Source organism: Carassius carassius, chromosome 45 (genome assembly GCF_963082965.1).
Source record: "Carassius carassius chromosome 45, fCarCar2.1, whole genome shotgun sequence".
NCBI lineage: Eukaryota > Metazoa > Chordata > Actinopteri > Cypriniformes > Cyprinidae > Carassius > Carassius carassius.
The window spans coordinates 24,825,947-24,844,210 of NC_081799.1; the positions used below are offsets into that span (position 1 = coordinate 24,825,947).

General features: G+C 35.4%; 1 protein-coding gene across 2 annotated transcripts in view; it reads right to left on the minus strand.

Annotated features, from left to right (window-relative positions):
* Positions 1–18,264, minus strand: part of LOC132127839 (contactin-associated protein-like 4) — a 138,174-nt gene that overhangs the window by 51,384 nt on the left and 68,526 nt on the right. For both annotated transcript variants that reach the window (XM_059539994.1, XM_059539995.1), the window contains 5 exons: positions 14,011–14,174; positions 12,705–12,842; positions 12,123–12,384; positions 10,426–10,569; positions 9,066–9,237 (listed from right to left, as the gene is read on the minus strand). In XM_059539994.1, the coding sequence (XP_059395977.1) occupies positions 9,066–9,237; positions 10,426–10,569; positions 12,123–12,384; positions 12,705–12,842; positions 14,011–14,174 (880 nt within the window). The remainder of the gene's footprint in view (positions 1–9,065; positions 9,238–10,425; positions 10,570–12,122; positions 12,385–12,704; positions 12,843–14,010; positions 14,175–18,264) is intronic.

Here is an 18,264-nt window from a genome sequence, read left to right on the forward strand (position 1 = left end):
AGTAAAGACTGTGAAGAGATGGACCAGCGAAACAGAGCAGGATTTACAATCTTGTTTTGACATCACAGACTGGAGCGTTTTTGAAGCTTCTACCACCGATCTGGATGAACTCACAGAGACTGTAACATCCTATATTAGTTTCTGTGAGGATATATGCATTCCTACCAGGACTTATTTAACATTCAACAATGATAAGCCATGGTTTACAGTAAAACTCAGACACCTTCGTCAGGCCAAAGAGGATGCCTACAGAAATGGGGACAGGGTCTTGTACAATCAGGCCAGGAACACACTGAACAAAGAGATTAGAGCGGCTAAAAAGACCTATGCTAAAAAGTTGGAAGACCAGTTTACTTCCAACGACTCTACTTCAGTTTGGAGAGGACTGAGAGCCATCACAAACTACAAGACACCATCCCCTTGCACTGAGGCTAATCAACGACTTGCTAACGACCTGAATGAGTTTTATTGTAGATTTGAAACCCCCAACACCCACTCTGACCATCTCCCTACACAACCATTAACACCTCCTGCAATCCCCCTCTCCATACCTCCTGCTCTTCAAATCTGTGAAGATGATGTGCGCCAGGTCTTCAAGAAAAACAAAAGAAGAAAAGCACCAGGCCCAGATGGCGTTACACCAGCCTGTCTGAAAATCTGTGCTGACCAGCTGGCCCCCATCTTTTCACAGATCTTCAACAGATCTCTGGAGTTGTGTGAAGTGCCATCCTGCTTCAAACGCTCCACCATAATCCCCATTCCAAAGAAACCCAAGATAACAGGACTTAACGACTACAGACCTGTGGCTCTAACGTCTGTCGTCATGAAGTCGTTTGAAAAACTGGTTCTGGCTTATCTGAAGGACATCACTGGACCCTTACTGGACCCCCTGCAGTTTGCGTACCGAGCAAACAGGTCCGTGGATGATGCAATCAACATGGCATTGCACTTCATCCTGCAACATCTGGACAAAACAGGGACTTATGTGAGGATCCCTTTTGTGGACTTTAGTTCGGCTTTCAACACCATCATCCCAACAACCATCCAGACCAAACTGACCCAGCTCTCTGTTCCTAGCTCTATCTGTCAGTGGATCACCAGCTTTCTGACAGATAGGCAACAGTTAGTGAGACTGGGGAAATTCATGTCAAACAGCTGCTCCACCAACACTGGTGCCCCTCAGGGATGTGTTCTCTCCCCTCTGCTCTTCTCCCTGTACACCAACGACTGCACCTCTAAAGACCCCTCTGTCAAGCTCCTGAAGTTTGCAGACGACACTACAGTCATCGGCCTCATCCAGGACGGTGACGAGTCTGCTTACAGACAGGAGGTTGAGCAGCTGGCTGTCTGGTGCAGTCTTAACAACCTGGAGCTGAACACGCTCAAAACAGTGGAGATGACTGGACTTTAGGAGAAACCCCCCTGCACTTTCCCCACTCACCATCATGAACAGCACTGTGACTGCAGTGGAGTCATTCAGATTCCTGGGAACCACCATCTCTCAGGACCTGAAGTGGGACAATCACATTGGCTCCATTGTGAAAAAAGCCCAACAAAGGTTGTACTTCCTTCGCCAGCTGAGGAAGTTTAACCTGCCACAGGAGCTGCTGAAACAGTTCTACTAAGCCGTCATTGAGTCAGTCCTGTGTACTTCAATTACTGTCTGGTTTGGTTCAGCTACAAAATCAGATATCAGAAGACTACAGAGAACTGTTCTGACTGCTGAAAGGATTATTGGTGCTCCCCTGCCCACCCTCCAAGAACTGTACACATCCAGAGTGAGGAAAAGGACTCAGAAAATCACTCTGGATCCCTCACATCCAAGTCACCCCATCTTTGAACTTTTGCCATCTGGCCGGCGCCTCAGAGCCGCAAATACAAGAACAGCAAGGCACAAGAATAGTTTCTTCCCCCAGGCAATCTACCTCATGAACAGTTAAATGTTTCCCACTTAAACTTATGCAAAAATGTGCAATATCCTTATATTTATTTGTTACCCCTCCATCCTAGAACATTCCTGCATCTCACTCAATCATATTCCATTATCATTTATAGCACAATTGTTTATACACTTATTTATTTGCCAATTTGTAATTCTCCTGTAAATTTTTTTTTTTGTCTGTGTGTTGTTGTCTCTGTTTACTGGAAGCTTATGTCACTAAAACAAATTCCTTGTATGCGCAAGCATACTTGGCAATAAAGCTCTTTCTGATTCTGATTTCTGATTCTGATCCTCCACACAGCAGCTGTATTTCAGAGTATGAGTCTGAGATTCAGTGAAAGTGTCGACAGCGCAGAAACTCCTCTTTATTCTGTCCATTATTCACCTTTACAATAACACTGACTCAGCGCTTTAGTCAAAGTGAGCACTACATCACACAGAGCTCCTCCCACGTCACAGCATAACAAAACAACTTCCTCAGGTCAACCTTCAACACAAAAACTCCATACAGAAAACTAGTTTCTGAAAATAATATGGCATCCAGTTATCTTACAAATATGCTTGTTTTATGTTTTGTATCCGATTTTCCAAATTTTTTATAAATGTTTTATTTAAATTTCAAGTCTTTTTTGATGGGTCATGATTTGTGGAACAGCAGATAAAAAAAACAATGCTAAATACAAATGATAAAATGCAACTATATAACTGTGCATAGTTGGAAAAGTAAAATAAATAAATAATAGAATTAAAAACTAATAAATAAATGACTTATCCTACTAAAAGTGCATATATTTGGTTGATGATATCATGTGCTTGGAAGCAGAAAACTAGTAAATTCAAAAGGCTTCAAATGCTAATTAATTATTCAGATGTTTTTATTTTATTTTATCATTCATCATACTAGAGGTGGCAGGTCAAGTCTAGTGCATTGCATACAGTACCAATTCACACAAATGTGTTCATACTATATACTACTGAAATCGAGTGGCATGAAAGTGAACACATGCATTGGTCTTTTAGTACAAGGAATCATTATAAGCTCAACTTTAGTCTTCTAAACGACAGCGGCACACATCAGCTCTCTGCTTCCCTCATATTATCTTTGATGTGGGGTTAATAAAGGCACTCAGCTTCACTCTAGTTGACACTCATTTTGCACAGGGCCCCATGGGTTCACATGGGGTGCATGTAAAGCCAATGAGAGCCGCTACCATCCTGTATTTCACAGTTATGGGCAGCAATGTTTTACTACAGTCCTTTAGCAGAGGTAATAACCCTCGCTGTGGAGCTGCCGTTTCTGTATGGAGTCTGCCCTCGCCTCATGCCTGCGAATTCAATAATATTGTGTGCCCTAATGATAGTCGAGAGCTCCATTCAAGCCGCAGGACCAGTGTGAAAGTGACGCCAGCGCTTGACCTGCTAAACTGCATTAGCACAAGTGTCTTCGTGACTTACGCATGATGTTTTCATAGCATTAAAGAACACACGTGGCATCCTGTTCACATCAAGATTAATAATGACGGAGCGATAATATACTGTTTATTATAAAAATGTGTTGCTTGAAATAAAATTCACAATACATTTTCTAAATTCTGTTGTAACATTTTATTTTAATTTATTTTCACTTGATGTAATAAAATAACTAGGATTTCTTTTTCCCAATAAAAGTTGTGGTTCTCTGATGATTCGGAAGAAACTACTTATTGCAAAAAAAAAAGAACAACATATTATATAAATGTGAAATTTAGAAAAAAATAACTAAAACAATAAATAAAGTAGAGAGACTGAAATAATATTCTATTATTTTCTCGTAAAATGTACACCAATAATTTTTTTTTACTTTTTTATTCTTTAAAACTTATTTTTTTTACAATGAAGAGTATAAAAAAATTATATTAATTTTGAGCATTGTAAAATCAGAGGTGGGTAGTAACGAGTTACATTTACTTCGTTACATTTACTTGAGTACATTTTTTGGGTAACTAATACTTTGAGTATATTTAAAGATGGGTACTTTTCCTCTCACTTGAGTAAATTTTTTAGAAAAAAATCTGTACTTTTACTTCGTTACTGTGGGCGACGCTCCTCTCGTTACTTTATCTTAATTCAATAAACGTTATAAATGCTTCAGTTTATTCCAAACGCGCCGTCTACTTTTCTCTGGACAATGAGCGATGGCCATTCGCGAATGATTCATTCTTTTGAGTCAATTCTGTTCAAAGGCTTGATCAAACCAATTGGCAAACGAGTGAATTGGTTCATGAATCAGTTTGAATGATTCGTTCAGTTCCCTGCCGCACGCGCTGAGCGTCTGAAGTGGTTCACTCAGAGTTCTAACGTTTAACATCAGCAGCATTGAAAACGCGGCTATGGAACTGCGCTGAATTGAAAGCAAATCTGCAAAGGCTATTTGTTAGCAATGAAGATCTTTATTAGATGAACACCGCGTGTGCTGTCTACTGTTCAACAGGTAAAAACTTGGGCTACATTCGATTACATTACCACTGTGACATTAGTTTGTTGTAACGGTGACGCAGCTTCCAAAAGACAAAAAATAGCCGATTAAGATTTTATTAATTTTAATACAATCACACCGGCGTGAGAACGTTCAGCAAGTCATATCATCAGCTGCTAAATTCAGATCTGTGATCGCTGCTGGCGCTGAGCCAGAGACAGACGCGTTTTTACAGCACTGCACATTATAACCAATCACACACGATTCTGTTGAGCTTATTAAAGCATTGGCCAATCAGAGGCGTTCAGATGAGTCATCGCTAAAATTCCGGTTCTTCCTTCACTCGCTCACTGACTGAATACCTCTTTCTGGCGAATTCTCTCGTCAGAAAAAAACTAAGTGCAGATGTGTGTACGAATCTTTAATTAAGATATTGATTTCACAGTGTTAACAGTTTCAGTGATTTTAATGGGAGTTTTTGAGAGTGACTGAACTCTAGACTGTCAGTGAAAATGATTTTTGATAATGTAAATGTTATTTGCTCTCTTTCTGAACAATGAAAGATTAGTAGCAGTTTTTATATCACATTGACTTTAAATGTTAAATTCACATTTCACACCTATATCTGTTAACTAAACAGACAGATGTTCTGTAACTTAACGGTCATGTGAGGAGTTTTCTCTCTTCTCTGTGTCAGAGGTTATTTATACATATATAATACATTCTTTAAAATATAATTTATTTTGTGATGCAAATCCAAATTTTCATCAGCTGTTACTCCAGTTTTCAGAGTCATGATCCTTAAAAATATAATTCTAATATATTGATTTATTATCAGTGCTGGAAACAGTTTTGCTGCTTAATATTTTTTTGGAAACGGTGACATCTTGTTTAGGATTATGATAAAAAGAACATCATTGATAGTAAATCAACATATTGGAATGATTTCTGAAGGATTATGTGACATTGAAGACTTGAGTAAAGGCTGATGAAATATATATATTTATACACACACACACATAACATACATTTTATCTATATATCTAAATAAAAATAGGCTCAGTATATATGACCCAAAGTAACTAGTAACTAACTAGAGTAGATTTTTTATCCGATATTTTTTTACTCTTACTCAAATAACTATTCAGACTAGTACATTTACTTTTACTTGAGTAAATATTTCTATAAGTACTTTTACTTGAGTACAGTTTTTGGGTACTCTACCCACCTCTGTGTAAAATGTACATTTGTTTACATCAGGGGTCTCAAACTCGTGGCCCACGGATGATATTTTGTGGCCCCCCCACTTGACAAAGTTTAGTGTTAGTGCGGCCCGCAAGTTATTCTGAAACGCCCCTTTTTGCTGAGTCGTTGCGTACAGTATGCCGCGCTCCCTGCATTTTTGTTTTATTTATAACTTATGGGCTACCATAGATCTCGTGACAGCTTTCAAGGGCGTTTGTTGTCAATGGTTGTCAAGCCAACCGAAAAGTACTTGGACATTCCGGCTCTTTTTCGTGAGCCGGCTCGTTTGACTCAGCTCGCTGAAAAGACCCGACTCTTTTAGCTTACAAATGGCTCTTTAAAAAAGAAATGTTTTAACTATGACTTTGACTATGACAGGTGTGAAAACAATTCTAATTAAATTATTAAATGAACTGATACTCACAATGTCTCAGAATATCTTTAAAAATGCATTGATTTGTTATGAAAAAATAATATTATTAAACTTTTGCATTTAAATTACAACTTTTTAATGTATAGAAACAACATTCAAAGCAAATACAATCTGAATCTGAACAACATAATGAACCCATATTAAAGAAAAATAAATTAAATTGATCCCTTTTTCTCTCTTCCATGTTATAACCAGCATGCATGTTATACATGTCACTAGTTATGTATAATAACTAGCGCACACACGCGCGCACACACACACACACGCGCACACACACACACACACACACACACAATGCTGACCTTTTTTATTTTATGAGATATTTGCATTCAGAAATTACACTTTGTGTGAGTTGGCTCGCTCATGCAGTGTAACTGGTTGACGCCGCGGGATTGACAGGAACAGAATGTGAGGCTGATCAGACAGTCGAAATGAATGTGTGCGCCTTTAGGCCTATATAATTTTTTTTTATTATTGTTCTTTGAATTTGTATATTGTTTTAAATCAAATTATTAATTATTTCATTATTGCATGAAGATTTTTTTTAAGAGTCGACTCTTCAGATATGCGAGCCAGCTGGCAACGTTCACCTACCAGCCGGTTCACCCATCACTTCAACCATTCATGTTCATGAAAAAAAACGTTCAGAAAGGAATGTTCAAATTGAGAGGAACAGTTCATGTTTGGAAGAAACGTTAATGTTGAAGAAGTGTTAATAATAAAGTATGTGATGATTGGATCAGTTGTGCTCCTTTTTTGTGGAATACTTGATGCGGCCCAGCCTGACCCAGACTCTACCTCCAGTGGACCCCAGGTAAATTGAGTTTGAGACCCCTGGTTTACATGTTTAAGAAATTACATTTACCAGTGTTAACATTTGTGCCACAATAACAAATGTGATCTAAGTGTTAGTGCTGGGCGGTTTGACCAAAAAATTATATCACGTTTTTTTTCAAAATTATGCCGGTTTTCCGGTTTATGACGTTTTTTTTTTTTTTCATGCATAATCAGGTGTACAATGCATTTTCTGCTGGTTCATATTCCAAGACGTGCTTGCGGCTAAGGTGCTGGAGCTAATTGCTCGTGTTGCCGCCTTTGGCGACAATTTTAGCCCGACAGCACTTGCATAAAATGGATATTTGGTCGATGTCGGATTTTTGGAAACCAAAAATCCTCCAAACAACAGACCCGGCTCCTCTTTTTGGCTGTAACGCCTGTTTCACACATACTCCGCCTGCAGTGCATATGCATTCAACCCTGCCTAATAAATACATGGATACGTCCATAGGCATACTGTTAACTTATGTCCAATAGTTCAGAGGAGGGCAATAAAAGCGTTAGTCGATAGGCTGAGTCGTAAATGATTAAATGAATCTGAATGATTAATGATTAAAGAGTCAGCAAAGGCCAGTGAATAAAGGCATTTTGTGATTTTAATCCAGTTTCAGTCAAGTCAAGTCTGCTTTATTGTCAATTCTTCCACATGTACAGTACATACAGTAGATATACTGCACAATGTGTACAATAAACATACTGCATACTAGTTACATACCAGCCAGGCCAATATATGATAACAATGTGGACTTGGTCAAACAGCACAACAACCTCCTTTAGACAAAATCTACAGACAGCCTCGCAATGGAAAATATACAGTTATAGGCTTTAAAAACAAAACAAAACAAAAAAATTATATCAGCAATTTCATCTCATCTCCATTGAAAAATCCATATTGTTGAACTACAACTGCAAAAACAGTACAAGCTTTGTCAAATTCATATAAAATGTATATTTTTGCTTTGTAACATTATGTTTGCATTATTGTCTATTATTTTAGTTTTGATAATTTTATGATTATTTTCTAAATGTTTTATGCAAAGCCTGTTGAATTGTGGACATATATTAAAGTAAAAAGCAATTGCATATGTTTTTAAAACACAATATATTTAAAAAAAAATATATTAATTAAAAACAAAATTATTAAAGATTTTGTCAGAATAAATAAAAATAAAACAATCTTTTTAAATGCAATGCATACATTATAATGTACAAAAAACGTCTTATATTTGTTAAATATATATTTGTTTAAATGTTAAAATTATTAGTTGGTACCATTGTTAAAATAATTACATTTACCAGCAATAAATAAATAAATTATTAAATTTAAAAAAGTTAAGTTTTTCATGATAAAAAGTGAATTTAGCCTAAAAATAGGACAAATAGGCATGCACAATTAAATATCCTTTATTCTAAACTGGATATTATATTATTCATGTTAATTTACTTTATTTTTATCCTTTGATAAACACTGAATAATGCACTTAAATATAAAGAAACCTTGGCTGATACAAAAATATCATGCAAGCCTAAGTATTGTAAGTAACACAGAAATTACACACTTCTGCTTTTAGAAGTATTCTTTCCTTCATTCTTACAATTATTTTAATATTTCAAAATTAATACAATAAAAAAAAATATATATTTTTAATTATCTGGAATTGATTTTAAAATGTTTTTACAATGTTAAATAATATTAAACTATATATTTTTGGCATCATTTAAATTTAAATCAATTATTTTTCCAAAAGTTTAAAATTTAACAACTCTCCTTAACAAGCTGCACAATTTGAGATCTCATTCATGTCACAAACTGTGATGCAAAAAACATTTAACAAATAAACAGAAAGTCCAGAAACTGGAGCTGCAAAAACAGTACATCCCACATGCCCTTTAAACTAAACTGTGAACAAAAGTTGCATTTAGAACAAAGCAAAAAGTGAGTCAATGCGATTGATCAGATGGATAAATATTTAAACGAGGTCAGTTTCTCCCTCGGGCTCATCTTCTGTCTTTTAGCGAATCAGTATTCAGCGCCATTTCTCTGGCTAATAAATCTCTCTATTTACATAATCAAGCTGAACACATATATTTAGCGAGGATGAAAATGGAAAGTGGAATGTTTAGCGAGTTCACATAAAAGCGTAATTGCTTACCTGTCGATGATCCCACACATGTCCATCTGTAGATTGCTAAAATTCCCAAACAACATCTGCTGCACTCGGATGAGATCCACTAAAGCTCCGTCCGTCCGGATGAGACGCATGCATCCTTGGAAAACACTGAAGGGGTTTCTGCAGCCGCTGCTGTCTACTGTGTCTGGACATCCTGTAGACAAAAATACACACAAAATAACAGGTTTAAGCTAGTGCAGTGTTATTTAAGTATTATTCATGTACAGTATAGTGTTTTTATAAATTATTTTTAGTTTAGTTTTAGTAAAATACTTAGTTTTAGTTATTTATTATTATTATTTTAGTACATCAAGTTGAGCTAAATGGAAATGAGAAATGTTGGCAACTAGCTGAAATAAAATAGGATTGAGTATTTTGTAGTTCATTTATTTTTTCAGTTAACATTTATGAGTAACAAAAAAATATATAATTTTTTTTTAGTTTTAGTTAGCTGCAAAAATAATTTGCATCGAGTTAAATAAAAAATACAATATTTTATACATGTCTACATATTTTTTATTAATTTGTATTTCTTTTAGCTGAAATAAATTAGGTTAATTGTTTATCGTTTTTCAGTTTTAGTATTTTTAGTTTATAGTTCATTTTATTTGTTAACTTAAATTTTTTTTTAAATGTTAATACATTTTTGATTCATTTCGATTGTTTTCAGAAAATAAATGTTTATATGTCTATAGTTTTTATTATTTTGTATTAATTTAATTTATCTGAAATAAAATAACTTGCATTTTTGACTTTATTTCATTTGAGTTAAAGTTTCATAAGTACCATATTTCAAGCTAAACTAAACAAAAATGATAAATGGTACCATTGGAAATAAGTCATTTAGACTTTATTTCAGTTATAGATTTCATATGTTTTAGTTGCGTTTAGTTTAGTTTTTTTTTTTACTCCTGTACTCTTATGTAACACTAACAATGCTATCTGCAAACATTATTTGGATTGCACAAATATTTACAAATCACATGTGAAATTTACATGCAATATTTCACACACTGTCATGTCAATGCTTATATGTGGACAACTGTCTCATAACATGATGATCTGATGCATGCTTTACTGCAGCTCAGGGCATTCAGACGACATCTCTCTCTCTCTCTCTCTCTCCAGTTACTGAGCTGAAGACAATTAAGCTTCCGAGAGTTTCAGCCCCAAACTGCTGGAAAGCTAAACCAATGTGCTTTTCTCAGCGGAAGCTGTGTGTTGAGTGACACGACGGATTGATTAACGTGAAGGACTGGGCTCGTGTAGAGGGAAATTACTCGGAGCTAGCATGTTGCTTTCTGTTAGCAGACAGCGATGGATGGCTAAAGGTTGCTCTTACCGCCTAAGAATAGCTGGCTGTCAGGCGCGACAGGGAAGGAAGTGGACGCTGTAGAGCTGTCGGTTCTGTCCAGGGTGACTGCGAGACGGCCTCGACGGACAGCCAGCTCCAGTGAGTGCCACTGACCGTCATTTAAACCAGCACCTGTGGAGAGAGAGAGAGCCAGCATGTGGAACAGACAAAAGATCATTTTAACATAAACCGCAAGAACAGATTTCTGCCTTAGAGTCTATATGGAATTATTTAATAGCAAACTAACCGTGCTTTTTCAGAAATGCATTGTGTATATTGTGTTCAGCATGTATATTTTCTGTATGCATGAACATAAACAGGTGACGTGCCAAAATGTTTTTTGTTTAATCCAACAATGCAATGCACTTGATATTTGCTTTATTTCCAATGTGTCAAATGAACCTGAAAGCAACTCTGTCTTGATGCAATATTGGATTGGAATGCCAGATGTTCACACAAAAATGGATTAAAAATGCATTTTTTAATGGAAACAAACAGCAACATAACTAAATAAAAAATATCTAAAAAGAAATAAAATACAACTAAAAAACCACAACTGTAATATAGACTATAACTATTTAAACTACGTTTCATGACAAAATGACGATAAAAATGTCAGAAACGAACTAAAATTAAAATGAAAAAGGAAAATCTAAAAATAATTCAATTCAACATATAAACAACTATAATACTTAAATTTACAGTTTCAATTTTAGTTTAGTTCTTCAGTTTAAGGTTTTTTTTTATTGTGTATTACAGTTAATATTTAATTAATACTTTTTATTTTAGTTAAAGTTAAGTAAATCAAGTTGAACTAAATGAAAATAAGAAATGATTCAATGCAACTATAGCGGAACAGATTAAAAAAAAATATATATATATTTTATTTCAGCTAGTTGCCAAGGCAAAATTTATTATTTTCATTTTGTTGACGTTTTTTAAAGTACTAAAATAACTAAATAAACTGCAACTAAAAACTAGACTCCATATAACTATATAAACTACAAAGACAAAAATTTGAACTAAAAAAAAAAATAAAAAATAAAATGCACTATATATATATATATATATATATATATATATATATATATATATATATATGTATGTGTGTGTGTGTATATAAATATATATATAAACTATATTATCCATGATACTAAAATAACACTATCTACTGTGTCTTAAATGTAATTTTACTTTATATTTCAGCAAATCTCCAATAGTTTTGGACAAAAATATATTATAATATTGATATTACAAAATAAAAAAAAAAAAAAATATATATATATATATATATATATATATATATATATATATATATATATATATATATATATATATATATATATATTAAAAATGCAGATGAATATAAAGCTGAAAAATATTTCAAGATACTGAAATGTTTGTTTGCAAACTGCAATCTGTTTCACACACTACATATGTAGCATTCTACCTCATATTTAAAGGTAATCATTGTTCTGCATTCATTGGGTTAATCAATAAAACTATTTTCAGCAAGAAAGTTCCTTTGTGATGTAAATGTTCATAGATATTGCATTGCTCAGAGCAGAAGGTGCCACTGATGTTGACTTTGCTTTACCCTTCACACACAAGAGAGATGGATTCTGCTTTGACTGTCAAATAAACTGAAACTATGGTATAAATATCCCACAATGCATGAGCTGAACCTGCGGTGATGTCCGTCACGATCCGGCCGTTCTTAAGGATCTGCAGTCGCGCTCTGGCCTCGCTCAGATAGAGCCACAGTGTTCCCGTGCTATGCTGCAGGTCAAAGGTCATCAGCAGGCCGGCTCTGTTCCACGTCCTAAACTGCAGAGCGACCGATGCACTTTCTCCACCAGAGACCCACGGCAAAGCCAGGAAACTCTCAGGACTTGCGAAGGTCACCGGCACGTCTATGGATTCGGTGCATGTGAAGCTGACGTTCCCCTGCGAGAGAGAGACACAAACACTGCAGCACAACCGAGAGCAAGAAGAACGTCTGCTTTATAAATTATGCATTTGCTCTCCTGGCTATTATCTTGAAACCAATGTCACAGACATTACCACAATGAATTAAAGGGATGGTAATTGGTTTAACCCCCAAAGTCCCAAGACAATGGTTGTAAAACAAGAAGAAACCCTGTATAATGGAGGAAACACAGTAAGGGTCACGGAAACACAAAGCTCTCATTATGGAAAAATGAGGATAGCCAGCAACTGACGGTGGCATAAAGCAGCTGGAGACGTGACTGTGTTCACACACTTACCGTGATGGAGAGCTGCTGATCTTCGGCTCGCTCCATCACGCTGATGTCGTTGTAAAGCACGTTTTCCAAGCAGCCGTGGAAGTTTGTTCTGGAGTGGGATTTCTGGAGTCCATCCGCTGACGTTCCACCGAAACTGATCTTGTGAAAGAACGACAGATCCATGTCAGAAATCACACACATTACCAGAGGGATATGAAATTAATAAGCTAAACTCCACTGACAGACTGTTGATTTGCACTGACAATCATTTAAACTCATTCATGAGCTTGTAAAAATATGCAGAAACTACCTTTACACTAATGACATGCAGTGAAGCGATAAAATACAGTGAAATTAAAATATAATACAGTGAAAAAATGCATATAAATAAGATTATTTTTATTAATTACCACTTTTCTGATGTATACACATACATATACATACTTAATTATATCAATTTATTAATTTAAATTAATTTAAATGTTATTAATATATTATAAATTATTAAATTATATTAGTTAAATATATTTGTTATTATTTTTTATAAGTTATTTACAAATTAATAATTTATTGGTTAACTAGTGTGAGACAGAAACTCAATTAGTAACCATGACTGTGTAAAGTTCTACAAATTTAGTGAAAAAAAAAACTTTTTTTGTCCTAAAACCAAAACAATACCAGTTTTTCATTAATTTGATGAACTTTATTGATCCACTTCAAATGTTGACAAAAAAATATTTAAAATATTATTATTAAATATCATTTTCTTTATCATTTTTACTAGTTTACATGTTAACTTGGGAGACAAATTGAACACACCCACACACACTCACACACACACACAAAATATATGTATTAATATCTTTATATAAAAATAACTTACAAATATTTTTTTTATGAATGACTTATTTATATTATTTACTATTATTGCTTTTAAATCTTTTATGCACCTTTTATTACTTCTATTTACTGTAACTATTTCCACAAAAATAGAGCATATGAATATATAATATAACTTTTTAAATATTGTTATTATTATTACTCTTATTTTAGAGTATTAGTTTTGTAATTATTTTTATGTGAAGCACTATGAATTACTATTGTGCATGAAATGTTCTGTATAAATAAACTTGGCTTTTGTAATTTACTGTAATATATGAGGTATAAGTGTTGATATCAATAGAAATGAACAGTGTGTCACACTGAACTGAAAGACTCGGACAGTGAAATCTAATTACACAGACATTTCTATTCTAGCTGATTTATGTTGTTTGTATAATTGACACGTTTGAAATGCTTTATTGAGCTGGAGGTCGTTAGCGCTCACCTCGTTTATCTCTGAGTGACTCCAGGACTCAGGCAGCTGGAACTTCTGGGTGTTTTTGTCCACGGTGAAGTTCACCAGTCCTCGAACTCGCTCCACGCTGACGTGATGCCAGTGCTGATCGTCCAGAAGACTGCCAATAGACACCAGAGGCCACAGACCCTGGCCTGAAACACACACACACACACACGGACACGCACACACACACATTCAATCACCATTCACTAACATGAAGTCATGAGGGAACAACGTAGCTGTTTGAAACATTTACTGCATATACAATTTCACATACTATATTTATATACTGTACACAGTAAGCAGTGTGTATGTAAGTATTCATATACAAACAAGAAACATGGAGATATAAATAGGAGAGGTTCTCTGGCTTCAAATAATAGATCAGCAAATAATTACACACCGTTCCATAAAACAATGTATAATTTTAGCAAAAGTCAAGAGATTGTAATCAAAAGAAGATGAAATGTTTACAGCCGTAAGACACATATTGTATACAAATATATGTTTAAGGAAAATAGTTAATAATAATTTTGGAACTGTGTTGGGTTGCCATTTCAGCAACACACACATAATAAATACAAATTAACAGGAAATAATAAGAAAATAATACAAAATAAATATGTAATAATAATAATAATAAATATATATATATATATATATATATATATGTATACACCCATATATAATAATTATTATTATTTGTAAATTATAATAATTCATTAATATTTAATTAGCATTTAATTGTAAAATGTATGTATTTATTTTAGTCATTGTATGTTCTATATTTTTTAATTATGTGTATATATATATATATATTAGTGGTGGGCCGTTATCGGCGTTAACGTGCTGCGTTAACTTGAGACTCTTATCGGGCGATAAACAAAATATCGCCGTTAATGTATTCTCAAAGTTGGGTTGGGAGCTGGGTCTATACTAATTAAGCTATGATGACTTTCACCTTGATATTTTATATAACCGACTGACTGAGGCCAGCCTAAAAAGATGCTCAGGACAGTTGACGGGCCACTGCTGCGCATCGTCACGAAAGCTTATCTTTTTCACGTGTTTTTAAGCCTTACCGCTTGTCGATTTAAACATTAAAGCATCCAAACACAAGACGCGGAAAAGCTGAACAGAGCTGGTTACTCGTGCGCTGTGTTCGGTGTGCACGAGAGAGAGAGAGAGAGCCGCGTATCAGGGACAGCGACACTGAACCGAGCTCTCTTCTACGAAGTTCTCCTCGAAGTCCCTCCTGCACCTGAACGAACAAATACAAATCGCAGTTTGAACAAACAAATAGATGTGAAAGAGCCCAATTCAGTACTCGCGGTGTTCTGGTGTTCAGGCTCACGCAGAGAAAGGCGTCTCAGAACGCTTGAACATCGAATCTGCTTATTTTTGCTCTTGTGCTGACAAATACATACAAAATATATCAAAATATCCACCTTGGAAATTATGCTCGAAAAAATTGTCAGTTATTTCTTAAGTGAAAGTAAACAGTTGAGGAAAAAAATGGGATGTGTATTATATTGGATGCGTTCATCGTCTCTTAAAGTGACCGCGCCTTATTTAGCTTCTGGCTGCTGTAATGTTAATCAAAGAAAATCACTCACTGCTCTTGACTGAATTACTTTGTAGTTTTAACAGTCAAACCAAAAATTATTCAGACACCAGATATAATTTTTGATATATATAGCAAAACTGTAATAATGTGAGAAATGTTGAAGGTGTCTAAATAAATGTAGGTTTGATTGTATATTTTATTTTTACATTGAAGACAATCCAGTGCTATTTTATTCTATTATATTTTATGTGCTATGTTATATATATATATATATATATATATATATATATATATATATATATATATATATATATATATATGTTTTTTTTTCATTTTCATTAATTTTAATATTTCTGTTCAGCTTTACATTTTATTTCACATTTAACACTTTTACAGTTTTTTTGGATTGCTTACACACTAAAATTACAAGTAGTACACTATTAGCAAAACCTTACACTCAAGAAGCAAAACATCAGCCCATATTTGCACAACTATAAGCACATTGTCAACCTCACACTTGTTGCAAAACTCTACACACAGTGATTTGCAAAACACTAAACACACTTAACATACATTACACACAAAAATCTATCATGAAGTCACTTCCTTGCAATACCAAAGCACTGACTGTCAAATTACCGCACCGTCCAACCAGTTGGTTCAACACAGTCATCAGGTGTGAAAACAATTGTTTGCTTAATTGTAGACACACCAACAGGTGTATAAGCACTATAAAAGTTAATTGGTCTTCTAGCACAATGGAAAGAGTCAGAGAAAGAGTAAGACAAGGAAGAGAACGAGGAGGAGGAAGGGGAGGAAGAGGAATCAACAGAGGAAGAGAAAGAGATGGAGGCCATGCTGGAGTTAGAGGAAGAGGAAGACAAGAAGGTGCTCAAAGAGGACCGAATCTGACAAATGAGATCCGCGCAACACTGGTTGACCACGTTGTCAACCACGGCCTGACGCTGAGGGAGGCTGGACTGTGAGTACAGCCAAATCTAAGCCGATACACAGTGGCAAGTGTGATAAGAACACTTCGACTGGAAAATAGGTATTGTAAAAATATCATCATATCAAAAACATCTGCACGGTTTCAGTAACTGCTTACAGTACTGTATTCTATGCACTATCAGCATTTCTGTTACCTTTTCCTGTGAAATTACTGTACTATTGTATACTGTTTTTTTTTCTACATAGGATTGAGGGTCAGGAACGACAAGGGGGGGAAGGCCTCCTATGTTCACCGAACAGCAAGAGAGGGAGATAGTAAACATGGTTTTGGCCAACAATGCTATAACACTCAATCAGCTCCAAGCTAACATTGTCAATAACCACGTCAGTTTCAACAATATCCATCAGGTCTCAACATCAACACTGGCACGCATCCTAAAAAAAAACATATTCAAATGAAGCAAATTTATCGAGTGCCTTTCGAGCGCAATTCCGAAAGGGTGAAATGACTGCGGCATGATTTTGCAGAGGTATGTACTCACTTTAGCAGTGTGATCTTGCATACTGTCTCATATCTTTTACTGTACTGTAATATGTATACTAGATCTACACTGAACTACACAATTTTGCCTGACAGTGTTCTTCAGAGAGTTCATCATATGCAATATGAATGGATGGAGAGGAGATCCAGCATGAGTTCATTTACGTAGATGAGGCTGGGTTCCACCTGGCAAGAACACGAAGGAGGGGAAGAAACATCATTGGCCACAGGGCTATAGTCAATGTCCCAGGGCAACGTGGGGGTAATATAATACTGTGCAGCCATTACACAGAATGGGTCCTCCACCGCCATGCCCATATGGGCCCTTACAACACCGCACTCATACTTACATTCTTGGACCAATTGCACAACATAACCACAGCAAATCAAATCCATCATATGCAATACATTGTTGTCTGGGACAATGTGTTTCCACCGCTCTGCTTTGGTTCAGAACTGGTTTCAGCAACATCCACATTTCACCGTCCTATATCTTCCACCATACTTTCCATTCCTCAACCCTATAGAAGAGTTTTTTTCGGCATGGCGGTGGAAGGTATATGATCTCCGTCTCCAGGCTGAGGTACCCCTCATCCAAGCCATGGAGGAGGCCTGTGACCAGACAGGGGTAGCAGCAATGCAAGGATGGATTCGCCATTCAAGACGTTTCTTTCCAAGGTGTCTTGCTAATGACAGCATTGCCTGCGATGTTGATGAAATTCTCTGGCCAGATCCAGCTAGGCGAAGAGAATGTCTAGTGTTTTTTTTTGTTTGTTTTTTTTACAGTAAACTTGCAGTACAATATGTAAAGTGACATTTTGTTATGAATCTCCATGTCAACATTTTGAAATAAATGAGTTTCTTCAGTCTACAACATTGGTCTTATGTTTTGTTTGGTGAATTTACATTATATTTGTACTCTGTTGATGGTAGCCTACTCTAATCATAGGGAAGTAGAAGTGCTAAAAGTGTTTTAGGTTTATCACAGCAGAGTGTAACTCGTGCAAACCGAGTATAGTAATGTGAAACGTGTGTGTTTCATATGGTAACAAAGTGTGGTTTTTAAACAGAAGTGTATGTTTTTTTACAAGAGTGTTTAATTATGCAAAGGATCTGTAGTGTTTTGCTAATTGGGTGTGTGGTTGTGCTAATTGTGTGTAGTGTTTTGAAAACACGGGCCCTG